The 24594-nt window shown below is 39.9% G+C and overlaps 1 protein-coding gene across 1 annotated transcript in view; it reads left to right on the forward strand.

The window, feature by feature from the left end:
* Positions 1-349: 349 nt before the first annotated feature.
* Positions 350-24594, forward strand: part of THEMIS (thymocyte selection associated) — a 109672-nt gene continuing 85427 nt past the window's right edge. The window contains exons 1-2 of the mRNA XM_077289408.1: positions 350-490; positions 14136-14282. Of these exons, the coding sequence (XP_077145523.1) occupies positions 394-490; positions 14136-14282 (244 nt within the window). The 5' untranslated portion in view covers positions 350-393. The remainder of the gene's footprint in view (positions 491-14135; positions 14283-24594) is intronic.

The raw sequence follows: 24594 nt of genomic DNA on the forward strand, positions 1-24594 counted from the left end.
ATACAACTCACCTGATTGGGTTTTTGACAGATATTAGCAATGAAAAGAAGAAAATTTTAAATTTACAAGCCTCCATAAGTGTTTTTACATCACTGTTGTGTCCCAGCTTTCACTGTGAGCATGTATTGTAGAAAGTGAAAATGCTACTTAAATCACAAAGGTTTTTTTAATCAGACATGTAAGAAATGCTAGCAGCGATGAGCTGTTGGTTGAACTCATTTCTCTGTTTGTGAAGTGCACAAGAACAGGAACTGTACATCAATATGTGACACCAAAGCCTCTTCCTGTCTGCATCTCTAAAAAACAAAGATTAACTCTGTATCTGGCTATTGTGCGCTTCACCATTGTCACATCAGTGCAAACATTTCTAGCTGACTGTATGTCTTGCCTTAGATGATGACTACTACTACGCTTCAGGCTTTTGTCCAGTCCCTGGATCCCAAAACTCTTCCCCGGGTCCTGCAGATACAATCCGGATTTTATCATGGAGGTAATGCTGCAAATTCATTAGTTGCTCCTTAAGCTCAAAAATTATGGTTTAAGTACACATTTTCTGTTTTCTTTTTTCAAACCTTTATGAAAGCTATAAAGAAATGTGCTGATCATCAATAACATAATTTTTGCCACCCAAACTGTTAGGCTAGTACCTTGGAGTTCAAGAGTCTAACAAAATAATTTAAATTAGCATTACATTCCACATGTGCAATATGCCAAATGACCTTGAAATATATATATTTTTATATATTAATGTTTCATATAGATTTCTAGATTTTCAAGGTCATAAACGTCAAGTTCAACATTAGTCTGTTAAACATAAAGACATATGCGCGTGTGTATGTATATATAAATCTAAATAATTATATAGAGAGGCAAAGAGAGATAGAGATAGATAAATATACATCCCTATATATATGTATATATATATATATATATATATATATATATATATATATATATATATGGTGGGAAGTCAGGGGTGAAATTCGTTGGGACTTTCAGTGGAATGGTCACCTAATGTACCGTATAGACTAATCCAATAGTGTAGTGCAACTATACATCTTGTTGACTACAATACATTTTTTTCTCATGCAGTATATCTGAAACTGGTTCTGTCATGGTAATAGATAAATGTTTTCTCATTAGCATATCTTCATCTGTAAGTGAGCATTCTACCATAGGCATGCTTAAGAATAGAGAATAAAGTTATTCTGTGTAGCATGATGAGGACCCATACATTAGCTAACAATGAAATCAAGGTAACTGGAATGAAAATGTTGATGCCATCCCAAAATGTAAAAATCAAACAAAATTGCAATCCTATTTAATTGAAAAATATTTGAGTAAAAAGTTGGAAATGGATTTGAAATACATACTGTCTCTCTGACATTGGATTACTAATTTATACATTTAACCGGAAATGTAAAAGTATAATACTCTATACACACATATAAATCTGTATATCAGAAGAGAATGTAATGTCCTTGTATTTCTGGAATGACCTAATGTTTGTAGAGCACCTTGGACGATAGAGTGGAGTCTTGGATTGTTCAGCTGGTGATGTGTCCTACCAGTCTTCAAATTTTATCCATAGGATTTCCATTTTTGTAAATGTACTGTAGACATGTCAGAAGATTACATTTCTGGAGGAATTTCTATGTGTAGCTATCATTATCTTGTAAAGTAATAGAAATGGATGTTACTGCTGGAGAAGCATGATTGTTTGACCTGGATAAATGTTATCGATGCAATATACTAAAAAAGTTACACTGGGAAAATGTCATTGTTCTAGGAATATTTCATTTCCAGTGTCTTAAAAATTGAGTAACGCAAGTGTAGCAAATCCCACCTTGTAGATCGGCAAATTTCTGAAATTCAATTACTTATCCTATTATCACAGTCAACTGTAAATGAAGTCAACATTTTACAATTTTTGGTAATAACTTTATGTAATTAGCACCAATTATATATTCCTTTATGAATTTAGCGCATAATGTGAACACCAACATGGAAATATTGGTGACAGTTAATATATATCTGTTGTGAGCGTGTGTTTTCTATGAGGAATGGATGGTAAATGCCAGCACAATGTAAGGGAATGGGCCTTGGTACTACTGTAACATATGTGTCATGTAAAAAGTCACCCAATGACGTGTTATGAAGCGTCCATTGTCGGTGACTAGGGAATACTCTTAATTTGCAGTTAGTGAGGCCGCGGTTGCCATTTAGAAACTTAAAGCTTCATTATTACTTTTTACTTGTTTGCTTTTATTGCTCCAATGGCTATACTGCCAACTTTGAATAATAAAAATCACAACCCATGGCAAGGTAAAGAGCAATCATGGATTCTTAAACCGTAACGCATAATATTACAAGTCATTCTAATGAGGATGTATTAGTTGCATATGTATTAAAAAAAAACACCTCCTAGTTTGGATAGTACAGCGTCATTATGATTACAGATTCACATGTAATGTACCGGATTCATTTTCATTATTATTATTATGGATGAGCTTATTCAACTTTATCTGACAGGACGAACATATTCCGGAAATTTCCCTGGATTGAATATCCCATTATTACTCTCTACACTAATAAAACTGCAGGTGGCATTTGCTGTATCTAAACTTCTTTTAAACCTGGTTAATGATTATGTCCTGAAAATAAAAATTCTATTACTAATCTACCATGCAGAACAATCTCTCTATGCGCTGCCGGTATGAGCATCTGTCTTCCAGCAACAATTAATGTTCCCTGTCATCCCCTGTCCGTCGTATTCCATGGGAGGGGTTTCTTGGAATTCATTATAATATTCTTCAAAATACATATTAATTACAGCACTTGACAAATTGGTATTTCTATGAAATTTTAATAGAATCCATCTTTAATTTTCATACGTTTAATGAAAATATTTTTGGAACTTTTCTACTTTTTTATTTCGGCTCAAAGCAAGGAACATAAATATTCTTTGCCATCAGTAATGCATTCATCTATTTTAGGTATTCAGATTTGCTAGTTTGCTAGTCTGCTCTAATTATATGGATAAGGTAATTTTGACAGGTAGGATATTTTGTGCGCTCTCAATTATTATTATTAATCTAGAATATAGGAAGTAGCACAAAGAATTGGCACATGATTTATTCATTCCTGGGAATTGTACAATTGACCAGGGAACTTTCTCTACATGTGGAGAAACAGCATTCAATAAGAAATTGTTCTTCACAGTTGTCAAATTGTAAAATATCCAATGGTAGATACAACCAAAGCATTGAAAGGGCTGGACATTTTTATATAGTGGTAAATAAAATGATAATGTTAATTGATATAGGGAAAATACCTTACTCCTTTGTGTGGGACAGGATGATTTTTCCATCCTAATTTAAAAATGGAAACAACTGGTCAAAATAATTGTTTTGCTTCCCTCTGAATTAAAAATGGCCTAGTGCTATGTTAACATTAAAGAGAACCTGTCAAGGGATTATCCCCTATAACGTATAAGGAGTGCTGTATTTGCCTCCTAATAGTGTTTGTAATGATCCCTTTATTGAACCTAACTGTTGCTGCAGTTTGTGAAAAAATGTTTAATCCTGGTGCACATTGCACCCAAACTAGTAATCCCTTCAGTTTGCTGGTATCACGCCCATATTAACATTATTGACATCCAGAGTTAGTAGAGGAACTTCTTTTCTTCCTCTCTGCACACACTGGTTTATCAATCATGCTGCTGTGGGCATGAAGATGAAACATAATTTTTTCTGATTTTTTGCTAATAAAATGACACATTTATTAGCCCATCTGCTTGTTTTCCATCTATCTCAGCTCTTATATGTCTCTGTAAAGTGAAAGCTGTCAATCAAGAAGTGAGGGGTGGAGATAGACGTAAAACAAGCAGATGGAATTTAAAGGATTGGCCCCATCAAAGTTTGATGTCACCTTAAGAACATCCCAGACTTCACAAAAACGATGCAAATAATATTATGGATAGGGATGAGCGGGCATGTGGAATTTTGGGTTCTAGTACCCGACCCGAACTTATTTCCAAAGTTCGGTTGGGTACCAGAACTGTACCTGAACCCACTGAAAAGAATGGGGACCCGAACTTTTGAGCTGGAAAATTCTTTCTCTCTAACTTCCCCCGAAACTTTGGAATGAACTTTAGAAGTTTACCACCAGACACTAAATGTCCGGTATGAACCCCAATCTTTTCATTTCGGGTTCTCTCATCTCTAATTATGGATCAATCACATAAACTGAGATTCCCTTTCTTCTAAGGTAAATGTCTAGGTACAGAATTAGTAAAGACAGTCAGAGGTTTTCGCACTGCTGTGTGAAGATGTTGGTACTCAGAAGGAGTAATTGTAGTACATTTCAGAAGCAACCTTCGGCACTCAAAATATTACACTTCATGTGTAGATGAATACACTGACCATTTTAATACACAGCCGACATATGAACATACAGAAACTTATTTCCAACATTTCGGCATTGAAGCCTTTTTGAAACCTTTTTCACACGCCATCACTCAAGGAAGCAAGCACGCCGCAGACGCCAATGCAGCCTATGACAGAAATCTTTGAAAAAGACTTCAATGCCGAAGCGTTGGAGATAAATTTCTGTATGTTCATATGTCAGCTGTGAATTAAAATTTTCAGTATATTCATCTACACATGAAGTGTCATATTTTGAGTGCCGAAGGTTGCTTCTGGTGTCTTGTGCCCTAGATATTTACTGACACAAATTATTTCCATTATTTCCAAAATGTTGACATTTTAATTGCAATGGGTCACACTTATGTTGGTTTAGCAACTATTCTTGTAACGACTATTTCTGAATCTGATTTTGGGATGTATTATGATTTCTAGTAGTGTAGCAGAGACTTATTTGTACTTCAGAATTGTTAGTTGCCATTCATTTCCTTGAGGACAGCTTTATTAAAATCCTGTTTATCAGATCTGTTATAAAGCTGACATGTAGTGCTAATGGAAATCTCCTAATTGAATTCCCACTTGATATGATTCATCTTTCGTTGTATGAATGTGTGTTCTGTGAATCTCAAACCTTGTGAATTATTGCCTACATCCTATAAAGCTGAGTCGGTGGGGGAATGCAAGTAAAATGTGCTTCTTTATTGAGTCTTCAAAGTGCAGATGAATCCAGATCTATGTGAACTTCAACTACGCTAGAGATTTTTCACAAGTTGCATTTTTGCCGCAGAAAAAGCTCAGCAATTCACAGTACCAGCAAAGTGAATGAGGTCCCTGAAATATCATGCACATCCTGCTTATTTTATACTTGCTGATTTAAAACTTCAAAGCGTGTTTTCAGTTCTGTGGTATGTTAGTTCTTTCAGCATTTTTGCAGCATTTTTCACCCATTCAAATCAACAGGGAAAAAATGCAAGCAAAAACGCAAATTAAAAATGCGTTCAAAAATGTGTATTTTAGGCAGCATTTTTTCCTGCCAACACTCTGGTTTTGCAGGAGAAAAAATTACTGTAAATACGGAACATGTGCACATAGCCTTCTAGATCTTTGCCTGGTAAAAAAAACACTGTAGTTTGGGGAACTGAGTCATGTGTTTTATATGCTTCCACTGTCCCAGGATGAAATTCCCCTGTTTTACTGTTTGTTGACAGTGTTCATAGACAAATTATGATCATTATGATATTATGCTGTTCATTTGCTGTTTCTCATGGAAATGGTTGAATTACTTCTACATAATTGACAACAAATGATTACCCATAGGTTGTATCACTCCACAGTCCAATGTAGTCAATATAGATTGGGCAGTGCCAGACTATGTACAGACACCCCACTTTAACAAGGAGAATGGTAACACCCAGTTGTCAGCATATTTGGGAAGAATAACAGATGAACAGTGCAATGTGGTTTTCTAAGAGTTTGCACAAACCGACCTGCGGTGTTAAACAACTGCTGATTGGTAAATATTTATCAAGCAATGGTGGTCTAAGAATTTGTTTGCAAAATGTAACCCGCACCTAATATGTGCACTGAACGATCCGATCTGTAATAAATTGTTCAGTGCATATAGTCTGGCAGTGGCATCATCCGCTGCCCATACGGGCATGCTAAAATCAGTTTCCGGCTCCTGCATCGGCTACATGCTTGTAGGAACAGGGGAAGTTGAGTAGCATCGTTTGTTTCTTTCTAAAATGTACTGGAGTAAAATAGGATGGGTGACCTTATACCAGAATGTGGATATTATATCAGCATTGGGAACATGTACCAATTTTGGGGATATTGTCCCAGCACAGGGAGCATTATACCAGAATTCAATTCTCTCCTCCATCCCCCAGTACCTCATCCCTCTGCTTTCATCTCAGCTGAAGACTTTGCCTCATTCTTCAAGCAGAAGATTGATACTATCAGAGAAAGCTTTGGCCTACAGTCCCCTCATCCCCTCCTCATAAATACTCAGCCCTCCTCCTCCAAAACCTGGTTCTTCATTAATATAGAAGATCAGCTTTCCTGTCTACTGTCCAGATCACATCTCATCACCTGCACACTTGACCCAATCCCGTCCCACTTCATCCCAAACCTCACCACAGTCTTCATCCCAGCCCTAACCCATCTCTTCAACTTATCTCTAACAACTAGTGTCTTGCCCTCATGCTTCAATCATGCATTGATCAAACACCCATCCTCAAAAAGTCCTCCCTTGACCCACCCTCTGTGTCTTGCTATCACCTCATATCACTTCTCCCCTGTGCCTCAAAATTACTGGAACAGCATTCTGCATCTTCCACTCACACACCATCTCCTCATCTCACCTCCTATATGTAAGTTTCCTTCAGGCCCGGGACAGGTCATAGGCCCATGACTTTCAGAATCATCTCTATGCTGATGACACACAGATCCACCTCTCTGGATCCGATATTCTGGATCCCACAATATCTGTCCACTATTTAATCCTTCTCAGCTATATTTCTAAAGCTTAACATGGACAAAACTGAATTCATCATCTTTCCCCCATCTCACTCAAACAACCCAACAGACCTATCCATCAAAGTCAATGGCTGCTCACTCTTCCCAGTCTTGCAAGCTCGCTGCCTTGGGGTAACCCTTGACTCTGATATCTCCTTCAAACCACATATCCAGCCTTTTCCACTTGCATTTAAGGTACTCGGTCTCTAAAATGTTCATCATCATTGGCTTATTTTATGGGGATTGAAAGTATTTACTAAAAAGGAAAATCAACAGGTATTCTTTGCTGCCAATGTGTAGCACATGACAGATAAGCAGTAAAATAATGCCAAACTATACAATATCATCTTCTAAAGCAGTGTTCCCCAATCTGTAGCTCTCCAGCTTTTTTAAATGTACTATTCCCATATTTTCCTGACAGTCATAAACTAGCGAGACACAGACTGAGAAACATTGCTTTAAGGTAACTTTTCATGTTTATCAACCATTTCTAGAATCCTAGAATCACATTACCTTACTTGATGAGTCAGTATAGCAGAGACTCTCAGGTGAATCTTGAAGGATGAGAAATATACAAAAGCCCTTGCAGCTATTTGTACAGCAGCATCACAAATAGAAAACAAGATAACAAGAAAAATGGTGTTTCAAGGAGCAAGAAAAACACAATAGTTACAATTTTGAATCATTCCATTCTCTCATTATTTTTTCTTGCAACACAGACAAAGTAGAAATGAAGTCTTGTATTGAAAAATGTCCTTAAAATGCTGGAAGTGATACTTGCAGATATAATAACATTTGTCTACATTGAACTGACATAACATTCAACACAACTGCCTAAAAACATGTGGGACCAGTGTAAGCAGGTTGCCGGATGCAGTGACGGACACGAGGCAGTGCAAGGGTTAACCAATTTTACTAAAACAGTGGCATTCTCCTCGCAGGGATGCAATGGGTTAAACAGAGTAAAACCAATACAGTTAGCAAAGGATATGGTGGGGTGAAGAAATAACGGCTCAAATAAAGGCAGTCCTGATGAAAATCAGTGGTTCCTAAGTCTACGAAGTGAATAGCACTGGCAATGTCTTTTCCAGTGCGGTCCTGTAGGCATCAAAATCCTATCTTGTGGTGGCAGTGGTCGGTCTCCGGTACATTACACTGGGCCGAGTCCATATACTGCAGTGGCTAACAAGGATATGGACCACAGTCCTGTACGAGCCCAACGTGGCTCTGCAAATATACACTGGTGCAGTCAGGTCACAAGTGTATGGACCAATATTCACTGGTTATGTCAGGGCACAAGTGTCAGTCACGTATGCGGTCCCTCTTATGTGGCACATGTGCTGTACTCATAGACACTGAGCGTACAGTGCCTTTCTCTCTGGTAGTCACCGGCACACTGCACCTTCTCTCTGTAGTCACCGGCACACTGCACCTTCTCTTTGTAGTCACCGGGCACACTCTGTACGTTCCTCTCCCTCTCTGGTCCTCGTTGTTGGTGTTGGGCAATGGTGGATGCTGGCCTGTACAATGCTGGTGCTCCCAGGAAGGAGCAGTTCTCTCCCTTGCTGCTGCTGCGCACACTAGGCTTTACAGTCTCTGCCATGGTCCCTTTTCCTGAACTGCTATGGCAGTCCCAGCTCTTCTCAGTGTAGCAGTCCCTCTGCAGACATCGGGGGACCCTGTCAGTGTGGCCTGTGGCGGCATTGGTGCTCTGTGGTGAGGGAAGGGGAAATAGAGTGCACCACTCACTGCTCTGCATGCTGCTCTGCATTTGCACCCAACTAACCTGTTTCCCGCGCTTTTCTCTTTTATCCCCTTGCTGCTGCGTGTGCTTTTCTCCTCTCACTCCCTGCCCTCCTGGGACAGCAAGAAGGTCCGTCTCCCTAGTGCTTCCCCCAGGCAACAGGGGAGAGTCTGGCTCACTCAGGCTTCCCCCGGGAACAGAGGATGCAGCCTTTTAGTTCTGGAAACGGCATGCAGGTACCCATCGTCTGGTCGTCCCCCTTATGCCACCTTCTGCCACTAAAGTTAAACCCATTGAGCTATGGACTTTTCAATACTTTTGAAGGTGTATTGGTGTATCCCTCACTAAGCATTTAGCCTATGGTCCTTTAAAAGGAACCTGTTACTACTCCTGAATTCTGTTTATTTTTTTAATTATTGTATTCTTTATGAAATTGTTCCATTTTTCTATTATTTCCACTAATCATTTATGAATAAATAGACAACTGGTGTTATCAGTTTTGGGTACCTTACAGAGCCAGTTTCTGAAGCGAAACACCCTTTGAGAAGGGGAATGTAATAACCAGTTTTCAATTCATAAATTTCTAGACAGAGTAACGGAGGAAAACGGTTCTCTTTAACTCATGTTTCAAGATGGGGATAGGTCTTTTTTTCATAGAATCATATAATGTTAGAGTTGGAAGGGACCTCCAGGGTCATCACGTCCAAGCCCATGCGCAATGCAGGATTCACTAAACAATCTCCGACAGATCTCTTTCCAGCCTCTGGACAGGCAGAAACCCTTTAAAATGGTTGACTCTTTTTATCTGTTTATAAACAGATGTTTTGTATACATGGCTTTGTGGCGCTTATTAATATAAGAATGTGGCGACACAGCATTTAATCTAAATTATGCCAGTCAGATATTTTCAGTAGACCAGAAAGCATGAACTATTGTCTTATGAGTCTGAACTCTTGAATTGATGTTTGTGAATTCATAAATGGCTGCTGTTTACCTCTTTTATCAGCTCCTACATTTTATTGTACTGTTATCTTTCAAGGACAGTGACTCAGGGTCATTGAACAATGGATGTTTGCTAATATGTTGATTAACCATTGTATAAGTATTGTATAAGTCCAGCTAGTTTGTTGACCTGCAAAATGGTGGAGGTCAAACTATGCAGATTGATTAAATATTCATACAATGAAAGTTAATGTCATCCCATCCCCCCATCCTGTGCATGATGCCTGAAAGACAGTTGTGAACTTTAAAAGGGGATCTGCCTCCATTCTCAGACGCATTCAACAGGATGCCAGCATAAGAGTCCACTGCCCTAGCTGTAGAAATACAGATCTGCTTCATTGACCACCTTTGAACCTTCAAAGCCATTTGGAGAATCAAGGTTGGAACAATCAAGTCACCTGGCCACATACATCAATAGACTGTCTGTTTCCTAAATTTGTTGTTACCTCCTCTCTGTGGGTGCCAGCCAAAAGTGGGATGCCAATGGTGGGGGTAGTGAGCCCTAAAAGCCCCAAAGTTGCAGCTGCTCTAATCACTGTGAGCCAGTCGAAGGATGAGATTCTCTAATTTGCACCATCTTAGGTATTTGCTGGGACTGATCTATATGTTATAGTCTGTTGGTAGTTCAATACATTTTTGCTACCCTGTTTTATCCTCATTCTGTGTTGTCTGATTAGTATTCTGCCCATGTAAAAGGAGTGTGGGCATTCAGTGGGATGAGCCCTGGTCCATGCTGTCTTTCTAAAGACAGCTGGGCCAGCGGACAAGAGCACCCACTGACCCTGTTTCTCCATAATAATTATTGCAGGTTCTCCTCCTGCACTTGTTATTCCAGCTTTTCTCACAGACAACACAGCTCTTGTTCTTAAAATGACTGACTAAACATGTGACCAAACATGTCTGTCAGCCTCTTCCACCTGAAAAAAACTGAAGGACTGGTCTGGTCATATGGACATTCATCTCTTGTCATTTTGTGCACCGAAGGGCTGTACAGTCTATGAGGAAAGCTGTACTGACAAAAGTAAAAGGAGAACCTGTAATAATTTTATTTTATAAATTGACACAAAACTGTGTTCCAAATTTATTCAATAAAATTTAGATAAAACGATTAATCCCTGTAAGTCAGGTTATGAGGTGGGGCCTCCATTGGCAAACTTCTTTTGAACATTGATATAATAAGTTGAACTGTTCAAAAAACATTCAAATGATAGTCAAGTTCCAAGGTTTTGTTGCATGCCATTGCACCCGCGTTTCTCAGAATCTCACAATGCCTTAGACAGCTGGCTTTCTACCCATAGTGATCCTTGTGCCATCTCTTCTCTGACTATCCAGCCTGAGTGTTGTAAACAAGAAGTCCTTCATCGGTTGCTGCATGCTCCATTTCTGCTACTCACATCTCCTCTGTACAGTGTACATGTATGGCCGTCGACTAGGGTCAGCATGGAATCTTTAATTTGTCTGCCGCTACACAGTCCTAGCTAGCTATAATGTTCCATCTTCTGACCTTCTTGTACCATGTACGTAAGCAAAGAAGCTCTCTGAATAATTTTTTTATAAACTAAACCTGTGTAAAAGTGTATGTAATGCAGTGTAGATGTGTTAATATACTCACCGATATTCGTCTTAACCAGTGTCTAGTGCCGCTCCAGTCCTCTTCTGTGTCCCAAAATGGCTATTCTGAGTTGTCGATTCACACCAGTGTTTATGTGCTTTACAATGTTATCCTATGGAGCCTTGTTCTGATGCTTCATAGTCTTCCACTGTAAGGCCACATTCACATGTTCAGTATTTGGTCAGTATTTTACCTCAGTATTTGTAAGCCAAAACCAGGAGTGGGCGATAAATACAGAAGTGGTGACGTGTTTCTATTCTACTTTTTCTCTGATTGTCCCACTCCTGGTTTTGGCTTACAAATACTGATGGAAAATACTGACCAAATGCTGAACATGTGAACGTGGCCTTAAAGTGACTTCTGGCTCACACATATACCACAGTGTTAATCGGCAAGTTGGAACAGAAGTCAAGAGAGTGAGAAGAGGTCCGGAGTGGCAATATGCTGCAAACATGAGAAGATGGCAATCAGTGAGTATATTCTACTACATTACATACACAACTACACAGGTTTGCCTAATAAAAAATATTGGAAGTGCTTCTTTAACTTTTTCATCAATTTGGGCTCTTTTTGGGGTTCACATTTCTAGTCCCACATTCTGCCTTGGATGTCATAGATCCTGTACTCGGCAATTATTATAATTAAATGACTAATATAGGGTAATTTTCAGAAAAAAAAAAAAAGATGAGGAAGATTATATGGTTTAGTGAAGTCTAAGAGGTAACATATTCTTTGTGCAGGGTGACATGCCTGGCATGGCAGTGTAAGGAGACTTATATTGTTTGGGTTTTATCCTAAGTCATATGGCAAGGCTTGTTAAAGGGTCGATATTGACTTTTAGAATTACTACTTCCAATAGGTAGCCATAGCGTTCCAGTCCTCTTCCTCTCTGAAGAGACAATTTGCATGGTTTTGTGAAGTGTTTGTAAAGTAGGGAGCTGTATGATTTAATTCTCTAGCTACAGTATATGTGCAGAACAGAGTAAATTCACATAAAACAAGTTAAAATCCTCGGAACTAATCTACTTGTAGAAAGTGTGCCATACATGAGGTATCTAATTTTTCTGCCATTATGCAGAGATAAGCTATCACTTCTTAAGACAGATAGTAGTTCTGTCAGTTATATCTGTCCTTTAGGAGATTAAAAAAAATAGCATATTCTTGTCAATAAAGTCCCGTTTATGTAGTCTTAAATTCTTGTAAAATGCATTATCTTAAATGCAGCCTCAGCAGTGTCCAATTTCAGTGACTAGTCACATGTTAGGTGGTAGCCAAAATCTGTCATTGGGGACTCCAGTGAAATGAATAATAAATTAGCCAACGGTGAACTCAATACATGAACAAGCTTTCTAGAAGTATTGTTCTGATGATGAATTTTCTAATATATTCTGGAAAAGTGATAAGGAGAAGAGGAAAATTAGTACCATGTGTTTGCATAAATTTGTTAGACGTAACGATAAATAGCATTATGGTGTCCATTTAATATGAACTCTCAAAAAAACTTTACTCTCAACATTTATACTGTAATAATACAATGAAAAAAGTCATAGCTCATGTATTTACAGAAGTTGAAAATAAACAGGTTTCTTACACCATGTTGAAAAGTAAAATAAATTACAAATATTACTTTCCTGATTTAATTTGTAAAATAATCACATTGCAGTTTGAAAAACTGAGTTGTTAATAGTTTTTGTGTCATAAAGAGAACTTGTTTTGCATAACAAAAATGGATCTTGCAACTAGCTAACTGAAAAAGGTGGGACAGCATTAAATGGATATTCCCATCTTCATGGGTATTGTTGGCAAGTACATGGAAAAAACAAGCACTTTTATAATTTCTTATTTCATTTCCCTAATATTTCATTTTTTTCTTATTCTTTTTACTACTCATTAACAAAGGATTCAGTCACCACTGTTAGACTTGTTTGCAGTGCTTACAAGCCTTTTTCTATTGAGATTGTAAGCACTGTACTGAAGCTGGCTGGAATCATTGGAATGCACTAGTATTTACCAACCTAAGGCTGTTGTAATGTCGGATTCTAACTGTCCTTTAAATTTATAGGCTTTTAGCCGGAAGATGCATGATTGATAAATATTAAGTTTAGATTCCCATCAAAGAAAGATATGACTTGTCATGGCTGGGGGCTCTCATCAATTAGCCAGTTTGTTGGCTAAGTACTTTCATTTTATAAGTATATTTTATATAGCAGTAATGTATTCCAAATTTCATATATTTTATGATTGGATACATCTTAGCGCTTACATGGTGCTGCTGTATACTCTTGAAAGGTATATTATGCAATGATAGCAGCTTGCACCTGTTCACACTTGCTTTATTCTGTTCAGAGATGCTGGTCAGCTTTTTGTTTTTTAGCTTACTATTGAAGGTTGTGAGTGCCTCCATTTTTTGACTGTGCACTCTTCCCATCAGCCTAAAGCTGTTTTTAATTCGTTTTGGATCCTCTTGCCATTTAAATTTGGAGGCATATAGTCATGGAGAAGCATGTTTGATAAATATTAGGTTTAAGGTAACATCAACGAAGGATATCCTTATCATGACTGGTTGGCTCTCATGAATCGGCCAATTTTAAGTACCTTCATTTTATAACGACAATATATAAACAGTTATTGCAGTCCGAATTTCATGTATTCAATGTTTGCATACATCTTATATATACTGTACATACACATACACAAGTTGCCCGACTTGATAATCTTACCACTCAATAATGCTGAAGCTGAAGTAATACAGCGGCAGATATGTAAAATGGAATTTTTATTCAGGGCAATTTTTAACATTAAACCTGATTATTATATTGCACTTGTAATTATCTAGGTTCCCATTATGAGCTCTCTGGAAATGAATGTTCTCTTTCAACTGGAGATGTTATCAAAATCACTGAGATAAAAGTCAAGAAAGTCATTGCAACTTACAACAAATTCAGCAGGCTGCCTGCAGCTGAGCTTCCCCCTGACTTCCCAGGTATTGTACAATCATCATCATTTGATTTATTATCTGCACTGCAAGGTTTTCTTACGTCACCTGGTGTATACTGATAGATTGTCTGAACTGGTAACAAAAACTGGCTAACATAACCCGAATACCTGATGTATCTATCATAATAAATTACATCACATAGTCCCCTGTGTGGGAACTCCACTGTCTCGGAGTAACCATCAACTATGCCCTGTCTTTCAGACCGCACATCCAAACTTTTACCACCTCCTGCCTCCTCCAACTCCATCTGTTCCTCAACCCTGAATCTGCCAAAATGCTAGCGCATGTCCTCATCATTTCCTGCCTTGACTAGGGTTGAGCGAAACGGATCGTTCATTTTCATAAGTCGCCGACTTTTGGCAAAGTCGGCGTCTCATGAAACCGACCCGATCCTTGTGTGGGGTCGGCCATGCGGTACGCGACTTTCGCACCAAAGTCGCGTTTCAATGACGCTAAAAGCGCCATTTCTCAGCCAATGAAGGTGGACGCAGAGTGTGGGCAGCGTGATGACATAGATCTCAGTCCCCACCATCTTAGAGAAGGGCATTGCAGTGATTGGCTTGCTTTCTGCCGCGTCACAGGGACTATAAAGGGGCGTTCCCGCCGACCGCCATCTTACTGCTGCTGATCTGAGCGTAGGGAGAGGTTGCTGCCGCTTCTTCAGAAGCAGGGATAGTGATAGGCAGGGTACATAAAGCCACAAACCGCTTGTGCTGTAGCGATTTCCACTGTCCAACACCACCTTTTGTTTGCAGGGACAGTGGAAGCTACATTTTTTTTTCCTCAGCGCTGTAGCTCATTGGGCTGCCCTAGAAGGCTCCCTGATAGCTGCGTTGCTGTGTGTGTACGCCGTGCGCTGTGCAAACCAACTGCTTTTTTCAAAGCACAAATCCTGTTGTTCCTTCCTTTCTGCACAGCTATCTTGTGTGTTTGTCCCCACTTTTGTGTGCAGCAGTCCTTTTTATAGCTGACTGCCATACTTTTCTGAGATTACTGCAGGGAGATAAAGATTGGCAAGTCTGCCTCTGTGCCAGTCCTGTGTGTGGCATCTGTCTCTCATTGTGTGCCACCAAAAACCACTGTGTAATACTGGGCCTTTTTTTTTTTTTTTTTCTAAATTCTCCCTTTAAAAAAAAAAAAATTAGTGGGAGATAAAGATTGGCAAGTCTGCCTCTGTGCCAGTCCTGTGTGTGGCATCGGTCTCTCATTGTGTGCCACCAAAAACCACTGTGTAATACTTGGCCATTTATTTTTTTGGGTAAATTCTCCCTGTAAAAAAAAAAATAATTAGTGGGAGATAAAGATTGGCAAGTCTGCCTCTGTGCCAGTCCTGTGTGTGGCATCTGTCTCTCATTGTGTGCCACAGAAAACCACTGTGTAATACTTGGCCATTTATTTTTTTGGGGTAAATTCTCCCTGTAAAAAAAAAAAATTATTAGTGGGAGATAAAGATTGGCAAGTCTGCCTCTGTGCCATTGCTGTGTGTGGCATCTGTCTCTCATTGTGTGCCACTGAAAACCACTATGTAATACTGGGCTTTTTTTTTTTTTCTAAATTCTCCCTTTTAAAAAAAAAATAATTAGTGGGAGATAAAGATTGGCAAGTCTGCCACTGTGCCAGTCCTGTGTGTGGCATCTGTCTCTCATTGTATGCCACCGAAAACCACTGTGTAATACTTGGCCATTTTTTGGGGGGGGGTAAATTCTCCCTGTAAAAAAAAAAAAAAATTAGTGGGAGATAAAGATTGGCAAGTCTGCCTCTGTGCCAGTCCTGTGTGTGGCATCTGTCTCTCATTGTGTGCCACCGAAAACCACTGTGTAATACTTGGCCATTTATTTTTTTTTGGGTAAATTCTCCCTGTAAAAAAAAAAAAAAATTAGTGGGAGATAAAGATTGGCAAGTCTGCCTCTGTGCCAGTCCTGTGTGTGGCATCTGTCTCTCATTGTGTTTCACCAAAAACCACTGTGTAATACTGGGCCTTTTTTTTTTTTTTTTTTAAATTCTCCCTTTAAAAAAAAAAAATAATTAGTGGGAGATAAAGATTGGCAAGTCTGCCTCTGTGCCAGTCCTGTGTATGGCATCGGTCTCTCATTGTGTGCCACCGAAAACCACTGTGTAATACTTGGCCATTTATTTTTTGGGGGTAAATTCTCCCTGTAAAAAAAAATAATTAGTGGGAGATAAAGATTGGCAAGTCTGCCTCTGTGCCAGTCCTGTGTGTGGCATCTGTCTCTCATTGTGTGCCACCGAAAACCACTGTGTAATACTTGGCCATTTATTTTTTTTGGGTAAATTCTCCCTGTAAAAAAAAAAAAATTAGTGGGAGATAAAGATTGGCAAGTGTGCCGCTGTGCCAGTCCTGTGTGTGGCATCTGTCTCTCATTGTGTGCCACCGAAAACCACTGTGTAATACTTGGCCATTTATTTTTATTGGTTAAATTCTCCCTGTAAAAAAAAAATAATTAGTGGGAGATAAAGATTGGCAAGTCTGCCTCTGTGCCAGTCCTGTGTGTGGCATCTGTCTCTCATTGTGTGCCACAGAAAACCTAGTGTGTAATATTGTTTTTTTTTTTTTTTTCTAAATTCTCCCTTTTAAAAAAAAAATAATAATTAGTGGGAGATAAAGATTGGCAAGTCTGCCTCTGTGCCAGTCCTGTGTGTGGCATCTGTCTCTCATTGTGTGCCACCGAAAACCACTGTGTAATACTTGGCCATTTATTTTTTGGGGGTAAATTCTCCCTGTAAAAAAAAAAAAATTAGTGGGAGATAAAGATTGGCAAGTCTGCTTCTGTGCCAGTCCTGTGTGTGGCATCTGTCTCTCATTGTGTGCCACCAAAAACCACTGTGTAATACTGGGCCTTTTTTTTTTTTTTTTTTTTCTAAATTCTCCCTTTTAAAAAAAAAATAATTAGTGGGAGATAAAGATTGGCAAGTCTGCCTCTGTGCCAGTCCTGTGTGTGGCATCTGTCTCTCATTGTGTGCCACCGAAAACCACTGTGTAATACTTGGCCATTTATTTTTTTGGGGTAAATTCTCCCTGTAAAAAAAAAATAATTAGTGGGAGATAAAGATTGGCAAGTCTGCCTCTGTGCCAGTCCTGTGTGTGGCATCTGTCTCTCATTGTGTGCCACCGAAAACCACTGTGTAATACTTGGCCATTTATTTTTTTGGGGTAAATTCTCCCTTTTAAAAAAAAATAATTAGTGGGAGATAAAGATTGGCAAGTCTGCCTCTGTGCCAGTCCTGTGTGTGGCATCTGTCTCTCATTGTGTGCCACAGAAAACCTAGTGTGTAATATTTTTTTTTTCTAAATTCTCCCTTTTAAAAAAAAATAATTAGTGGGAGATAAAGATTGGCAAGTCTGCCTCTGTGCCAGTCCTGTGTGTGGCATCTGTCTCTCATTGTGTGCCACAGAAAACCTAGTGTGTAATATTTTTTTTTTTCTAAATTCTCCCTTTTAAAAAAATAATAATTAGTGGGAGATAAAGATTGGCAAGTCTGCCTCTGTGCCAGTCCTGTGTGTGGCATCTGTCTCTCATTGTGTGCCACCGAAAACCACTGTGTAATACTTGGCCATTTATTTTTTTTGGGTAAATTCTCCCTGTAAAAAAAAAAAATTAGTGGGAGATAAAGATTGGCAAGTCTGCCTCTGTGCCAGTCCTGTGTGTGGCATCTGTCTCTCATTGTGTGCCACCAAAAACCACTGTGTAATACTGGGCCTTTTTTTTTTTTTTTTTCTAAATTCTCCCTTTTAAAAAAAAAATAATTAGTGGGAGATAAAGATTGGCAAGTCTGCCTCTGTGCCAGTCCTGTGTGTGGCATCTGTCTCTCATTGTGTGCCACCGAAAACCACTGTGTAATACTTGGCCATTTATTTTTGGGGGGTAAATTCTCCCTGTAAAAAAAAAAAATAATTAGTGGGAGATAAAGATTGGCAAGTCTGCCTCTGTGCCAGTCCTGTGTGTGGCATCTGTCTCTCATTGTGTGCCACCGAAAACCACTGTGTAATACTTGGCCATTTATTTTTTGGGGGTAAATTCTCCCTGTAAAAAAAAAAATAATTAGTGGGAGATAAAGATTGGCAAGTCTGCTTCTGTGCCAGTCCTGTGTGTGGCATCTGTCTCTCATTGTGTTTCACCAAAAACCACTGTGTAATACTGGGCCTTTTTTTTTTTTTTTTTTAATTCTCCCTTTAAAAAAAAAAAATAATTAGTGGGAGATAAAGATTGGCAAGTCTGCCTCTGTGCCAGTCCTGTGTGTGGCATCGGTCTCTCATTGTGTGCCACCGAAAACCACTGTGTAATACTTGGCCATTTATTTTTTGAGGGTAAATTCTCCCTGTAAAAAAAAATAATTAGTGGGAGATAAAGATTGGCAAGTCTGCCTCTGTGCCAGTCCTGTGTGTGGCATCTGTCTCTCATTGTGTGCCACCGAAAACCACTGTGTAATACTTGGCCATTTATTTTTTTGGGGTAAATTCTCCCTGTAAAAAAAAAAAAATTAGTGGGAGATAAAGATTGGCAAGTGTGCCGCTGTGCCAGTCCTGTGTGTGGCATCTGTCTCTCATTGTGTGCCACCGAAAACCACTGTGTAATACTTGGCCATTTATTTTTATTGGTTAAATTCTCCCTGTAAAAAAAAAATAATTAGTGGGAGATAAAGATTGGCAAGTCTGCCTCTGTGCCAGTCCTGTGTGTGGCATCTGTCTCTCATTGTGTGCCACAGAAAACCTAGTGTGTAATATTGTTTTTTTTTTTTTTTTTTCTAAATTCTCCCTTTTAAAAAAATAATAATAATTAGTGGGAGATAAAGATTGGCAAGTCTGCCTCTGTGCCAGTCCTGTGTGTGGCATCTGTCTCTCATTGTGTGCCACCGAAAACCACTGTGTAATACTTGGCCATTTATTTTTTGGGGGTAAATTCTCCCTGTAAAAAAAAAAAAATTAGTGGGAGATAAAGATTGGCAAGTCTGCCTCTGTGCCAGTCCTGTGTGTGGCATCTGTCTCTCATTGTGTGCCACCAAAAACCACTGTGTAATACTGGGCCTTTTTTTTTTTTTTTTTCTAAATTCTCCCTTTAAAAAAAAAAATAATTAGTGGGAGATAAAGATTGGCAAGTCTGCCTCTGTGCCAGTCCTGTGTGTGGCATCTGTCTCTCATTGTGTGCCACCGAAAACCACTGTGTAATACTGGGCCATTTATTTTTTGGGGGTAAATTCTCCCTGTAAAAAAAAAATAATTAGTGGGAGATAAAGATTGGCAAGTCTGCCTCTGTGCCAGTCCTGTGTGTGGCATCTGTCTCTCATTGTGTGCCACTGAAAACCACTGTGTAATACTTGGCCATTTATTTTTTGGGGGTAAATTCTCCCTTTTAAAAAAAAATAATTAGTGGGAGATAAAGATTGGCAAGTCTGCCTCTGTGCCAGTCCTGTGTGTGGCATCTGTCTCTCATTGTGTGCCACAGAAAACCTAGTGTGTAATATTTATTTTTTTTCTAAATTCTCCCTTTTAAAAAAAAATAATTAGTGGGAGATAAAGATTGGCAAGTCTGCCTCTGTGCCAGTCCTGTGTGTGGCATCTGTCTCTCATTGTGTGCCACAGAAAACCTAGTGTGTAATATTTTTTTTTTCTAAATTCTCCCTTTTAAAAAAATAATAATTAGTGGGAGATAAAGATTGGCAAGTCTGCCTCTGTGCCAGTCCTGTGTGTGGCATCTGTCTCTCATTGTGTGCCACCGAAAACCACTGTGTAATACTTGGCCATTTATTTTTTTTGGGTAAATTCTCCCTGTAAAAAAAAAAAATTAGTGGGAGATAAAGATTGGCAAGTCTGCCTCTGTGCCAGTCCTGTGTGTGGCATCTGTCTCTCATTGTGTGCCACCAAAAACCACTGTGTAATACTGGGCCTTTTTTTTTTTTTTTCTAAATTCTCCCTTTTAAAAAAAAAATAATTAGTGGGAGATAAAGATTGGCAAGTCTGCCTCTGTGCCAGTCCTGTGTGTGGCATCTGTCTCTCATTGTGTGCCACCGAAAACCACTGTGTAATACTTGGCCATTTATTTTTTGGGGGTAAATTCTCCCTGTAAAAAAAAAATAATTAGTGGGAGATAAAGATTGGCAAGTCTGCCTCTGTGCCAGTCCTGTGTGTGGCATCTGTCTCTCATTGTGTGCCACAGAAAACCTAGTGTGTAATATTTTTTTTTTTCTAAATTCTCCCTTTTAAAAAAAAAATAATTAGTGGGAGATAAAGATTGGCAAGTCTGCCTCTGTGCCAGTCCTGTGTGTGGCATCTGTCTCTCATTGTGCGCCACCGAAAACCACTGTGTAATACTTGGCCATTTATTTTTTTTTGGGTAAATTCTCCCTGTAAAAAAAAAATAATTAGTGGGAGATAAAGATTGGCAAGTCTGCCTCTGTGCCAGTCCTGTGTGTGGCATCTGTCTCTCATTGTGTGCCACAGAAAACCTAGTGTGTAATATTTTTTTTTTCTAAATTCTCCCTTTTAAAAAAATAATAATTAGTGGGAGATAAAGATTGGCAAGTCTGCCTCTGTGCCAGTCCTGTGTGTGGCATCTGTCTCTCATTGTGTGCCACCGAAAACCACTGTGTAATACTTGGCCATTTATTTTTTTTGGGTAAATTCTCCCTGTAAAAAAAAAATAATTAGTGGGAGATAAAGATTGGCAAGTCTGCCTCTGTGCCAGTCCTGTGTGTGGCATCTGTCTCTCATTGTGTGCCACAGAAAACCTAGTGTGTAATATTTTATTTTTTTTCTAAATTCTCCCTTTTAAAAAAAAAAAATAGTGGGAGATAAAGATTGGCAAGTCTGCCTCTGTGCCAGTCCTGTGTGTGGCATCTGTCTCTCATTGTGTGCCACCGAAAACCACTGTGTAATACTTGGCCATTTATTTTTTTGGAGTAAATTCTCCCTGTAAAAAAAAAAATAATTAGTGGGAGATAAAGATTGGCAAGTCTGCTTCTGTGCCAGTCCTGTGTGTGGCATCTGTCTCTCATTGTGTGCCACAGAAAACCTAGTGTGTAATATTTTTTTTTTTAAATTCTCCCTTTTAAAAAAAAAATAATTAGTGGGAGATAAAGATTGGCAAGTCTGCCTCTGTGCCAGTCCTGTGTGTGGCATCTGTCTCTCATTGTGTGCCACCGAAAACCACTGTGTAATACTTGGCCATTTATTTTTTTTGGGTAAATTCTCCCTGTAAAAAAAAAATAATTAGTGGGAGATAAAGATTGGCAAGTCTGCCTCTGTGCCAGTCCTGTGTGTGGCATCTGTCTCTCATTGTGTGCCACAGAAAACCTAGTGTGTAATATTTTTATTTTTTTTCTAAATTCTCCCTTTTTAAAAAAAAATAATTAGTGGGAGATAAAGATTGGCAAGTCTGCCTCTGTGCCAGTCCTGTGTGTGGCATCTGTCTCTCATTGTATGCCACCGAAAACCACTGTGTAATACTTGGCCATTTATTTTTTTGGGGTAAATTCTCCCTGTAAAAAAAAAAAAAATTAGTGGTAGATAAAGATTGGCAAGTCTGCCTCTGTGCCAGTCCTGTGTGTGGCATCTGTCTCTCATTGTGTGCCACAGAAAACCTAGTGTGTAATATTGTTTTTTTTTTTTTTTTTTTTTTATTCACCCAGAAAAAAAAAATAAAATAGTGGGAGATTAAGATTGGCATTTCTGCTTGAGTGCTGGTCCTGTGTGTGCCATCTGTTTCAAATTATTGGGGCACAGAAAACCTAGAGTGTAACATTGGGCCTGATTTTCCTTTCAGTGTCAGGCACCTATAAAGGTATATATAAATTCTACAGAAGTTTGAGTTCACCTTATAAGTTGTTTTACAGTAACAAATACCGTTACTTTGGTTACGTTTTTCAAACAATGAGGAAGTCTAGTGGAAGAGGTCGTGGCCGTGGGCGGTCATTGTCAGCTGGTAATGATGGTAGTGGTGGTGGAGCATCAGGTGGTCGTGGTAAAAGCAGTACAGCACCTAAGTCTCGAGTTGTTGAGCCAGGTTCGTTGTCTGGCTACACAAGGCCTCGAACGCTCTCTTTTCTGGTAGTAGGAAAACCACTTTTGAAGCCGGAGCAGGAGGAACAAGTATTGGCTTTCATTGCTGCCTCTGCCTCTAGCTCTTTCGCCTCCTCCTCGGAAAGTGCCAAATGTCAGAGCAGTGCATCGTCAGTGGATGATGCTCCCGGTCAGGAACAAGTCGCTTCCTTGTGTCCTTCACCCAGAACAACAGTGAAGGATGCGTCAGTCGACAGAACAGGTTACTCCATGGAGCTCTTTACACATACCGTTCCTGGGTTAGACAGTGAAACAGTTAACAGGCCATGCCCATTCGAAGTTGAATCGGACATGGAGTGTACAGATGCACAGCCACAGCCAGATTACTATGCTGTTCCTTTGACTCAGACCAGAACATTGCCCTCGCAGTGTACTGAGGCAGAATCAAACCCAGCGGAGACTATGCATGGACCAGTAGGCATGGCCAGGGACGTTACGTGTCCATCACGGCACACTGGGTGAATGTGGTGGATGCAGGGTCCACAGGGGACAGCAATATTGGGACAGTTCTGCCTAGCCCATGGTCAAGGAAAGAGTTGGCTGTAGGCGTTCGCCCCCCCTCCTCCTCTTCCTCCTCCTTCTCCTGCAGAAGCGAGAGCTCGTCCACAGACCGCAGTCGCACATCCACTCCATCCGCAGCTGCCACTGTTGCACACCAGGTGTGCCATTATGGGACAGCTAGTGGCAAGCGTCAGCAGGCTGTATTGGCAATGAAGTGTTTGGGCGACAACAGACACACCGCGGAAGTTCTGTCCGAGATCTTGCAGAAAGAAACTCTGTCATGGCTGGGCACTGTACATCTTGAGGCAGGCAAGGTAGTGAGTGATAATGGAAGGAATTTCATGGCTGCCATAGCCCTTTCCCAACTGAAACAAATTCCTTGCCTGGCTCACACCTTAAACAGAAGAAAAAAAATGTGACAAAACCAGCTCACCTACTAGGCATTTGTTGTGGGGAAGCCCGGATAACGTGCAGTCTTCACGTAAAGTAATAGAACAAATAGAAGAAAAAATCCAGCTTCCAAAAATATCAAAATTTATTGAAGATAAAATCCAAGATCCAAAAACATGGTTCACAGGAGAAGAAATGGCAGCATGCTACATGTTCGAAACATGTAGCATGCTGCCATTTCTTCTCCTGTGAACCATGTTTTTGGATCTTGGATTTTATCTTCAATAAATTTTGATATTTTTGGAAGCTGGATTTTTTCTTCTATTTGTTCTCACACCTTAAACCTGGTGGTGCAGTGCTTCCTGAAAAGTTATCCCGGGTTACCCGACCTGCTCCTCAAAGTGCGCAGACTTTGCTCGCATATCCGCCGTTCGCCCGTACACTCCAGCCGTATGCAGAACTATCAGCGTTCTTTGAACCTTCCCCAGCATCGCCTAATCATCGACGTTGCAACAAGGTGGAACTCAACACTGAACATGCTTCAGAGAGTGTGCGAACAGAGGCGTGCTATTATGTATTTGTGGGAGGATACACGGGCAGGCAGTTGGATGGCAGACATGGAGTTGTCAGGTGTGCAGTGGTCGAAGCTACAAGACCTGTGTCAAGTCCTTCAGTGTTTTGAGAAATGCACACGGCTGGTTAGTGCAGACAACGCCATAATAAGCATGAGCATCCCCCTAATGCGTCTGCTGATGCAAAGTTTGACGCACATAAAGGAGCAGGCATCTGCAGCCGAGGAAGAGGAAAGCCTTGATGACAGTCAGCCATTGTCTGGTCAGGGCCGTGTAGAGGACGCGGTAGCGGGCGAAGAGGAGGAGGAGGACGAGGAGGATGATGGGGATGAGTACTTTTTTAATGAGGAAGCTTCTCCTGGGCCAACCGAAATTAGTGGCGTTGCAAGGCCGGGTTCTGTTTTTTTAAGGGAGACAAGTGACGTAGATTTGCCTGTAACTGCCCCTCAAACCAGCACAACCGCAGATTTGACAACTGGAACTTTGGCCCACATGGCGGATTATGCCTTACGTATCCTCAAAAGGGACCCACGCATTAGTAAAATGATGAGCGATGACGATTACTGGTTGGCCTGCATCCTTGACCCTCGCTATAAAGGCAAATTGCAAAATATTATGCCACATGAGAACCTCGAACAAATATTAGCAACCAAACAATATACTCTTGTAGACCGTTTGATTCAGGCATTCCCAGCACACAGCGCCGGTGATGGTTCTCACACAAGCTGCAGGGGGCTACAGGGCAGAGGTGTTAGAGGTG

This window comes from Ranitomeya variabilis, chromosome 2, assembly GCF_051348905.1.
Source record: "Ranitomeya variabilis isolate aRanVar5 chromosome 2, aRanVar5.hap1, whole genome shotgun sequence".
NCBI lineage: Eukaryota > Metazoa > Chordata > Amphibia > Anura > Dendrobatidae > Ranitomeya > Ranitomeya variabilis.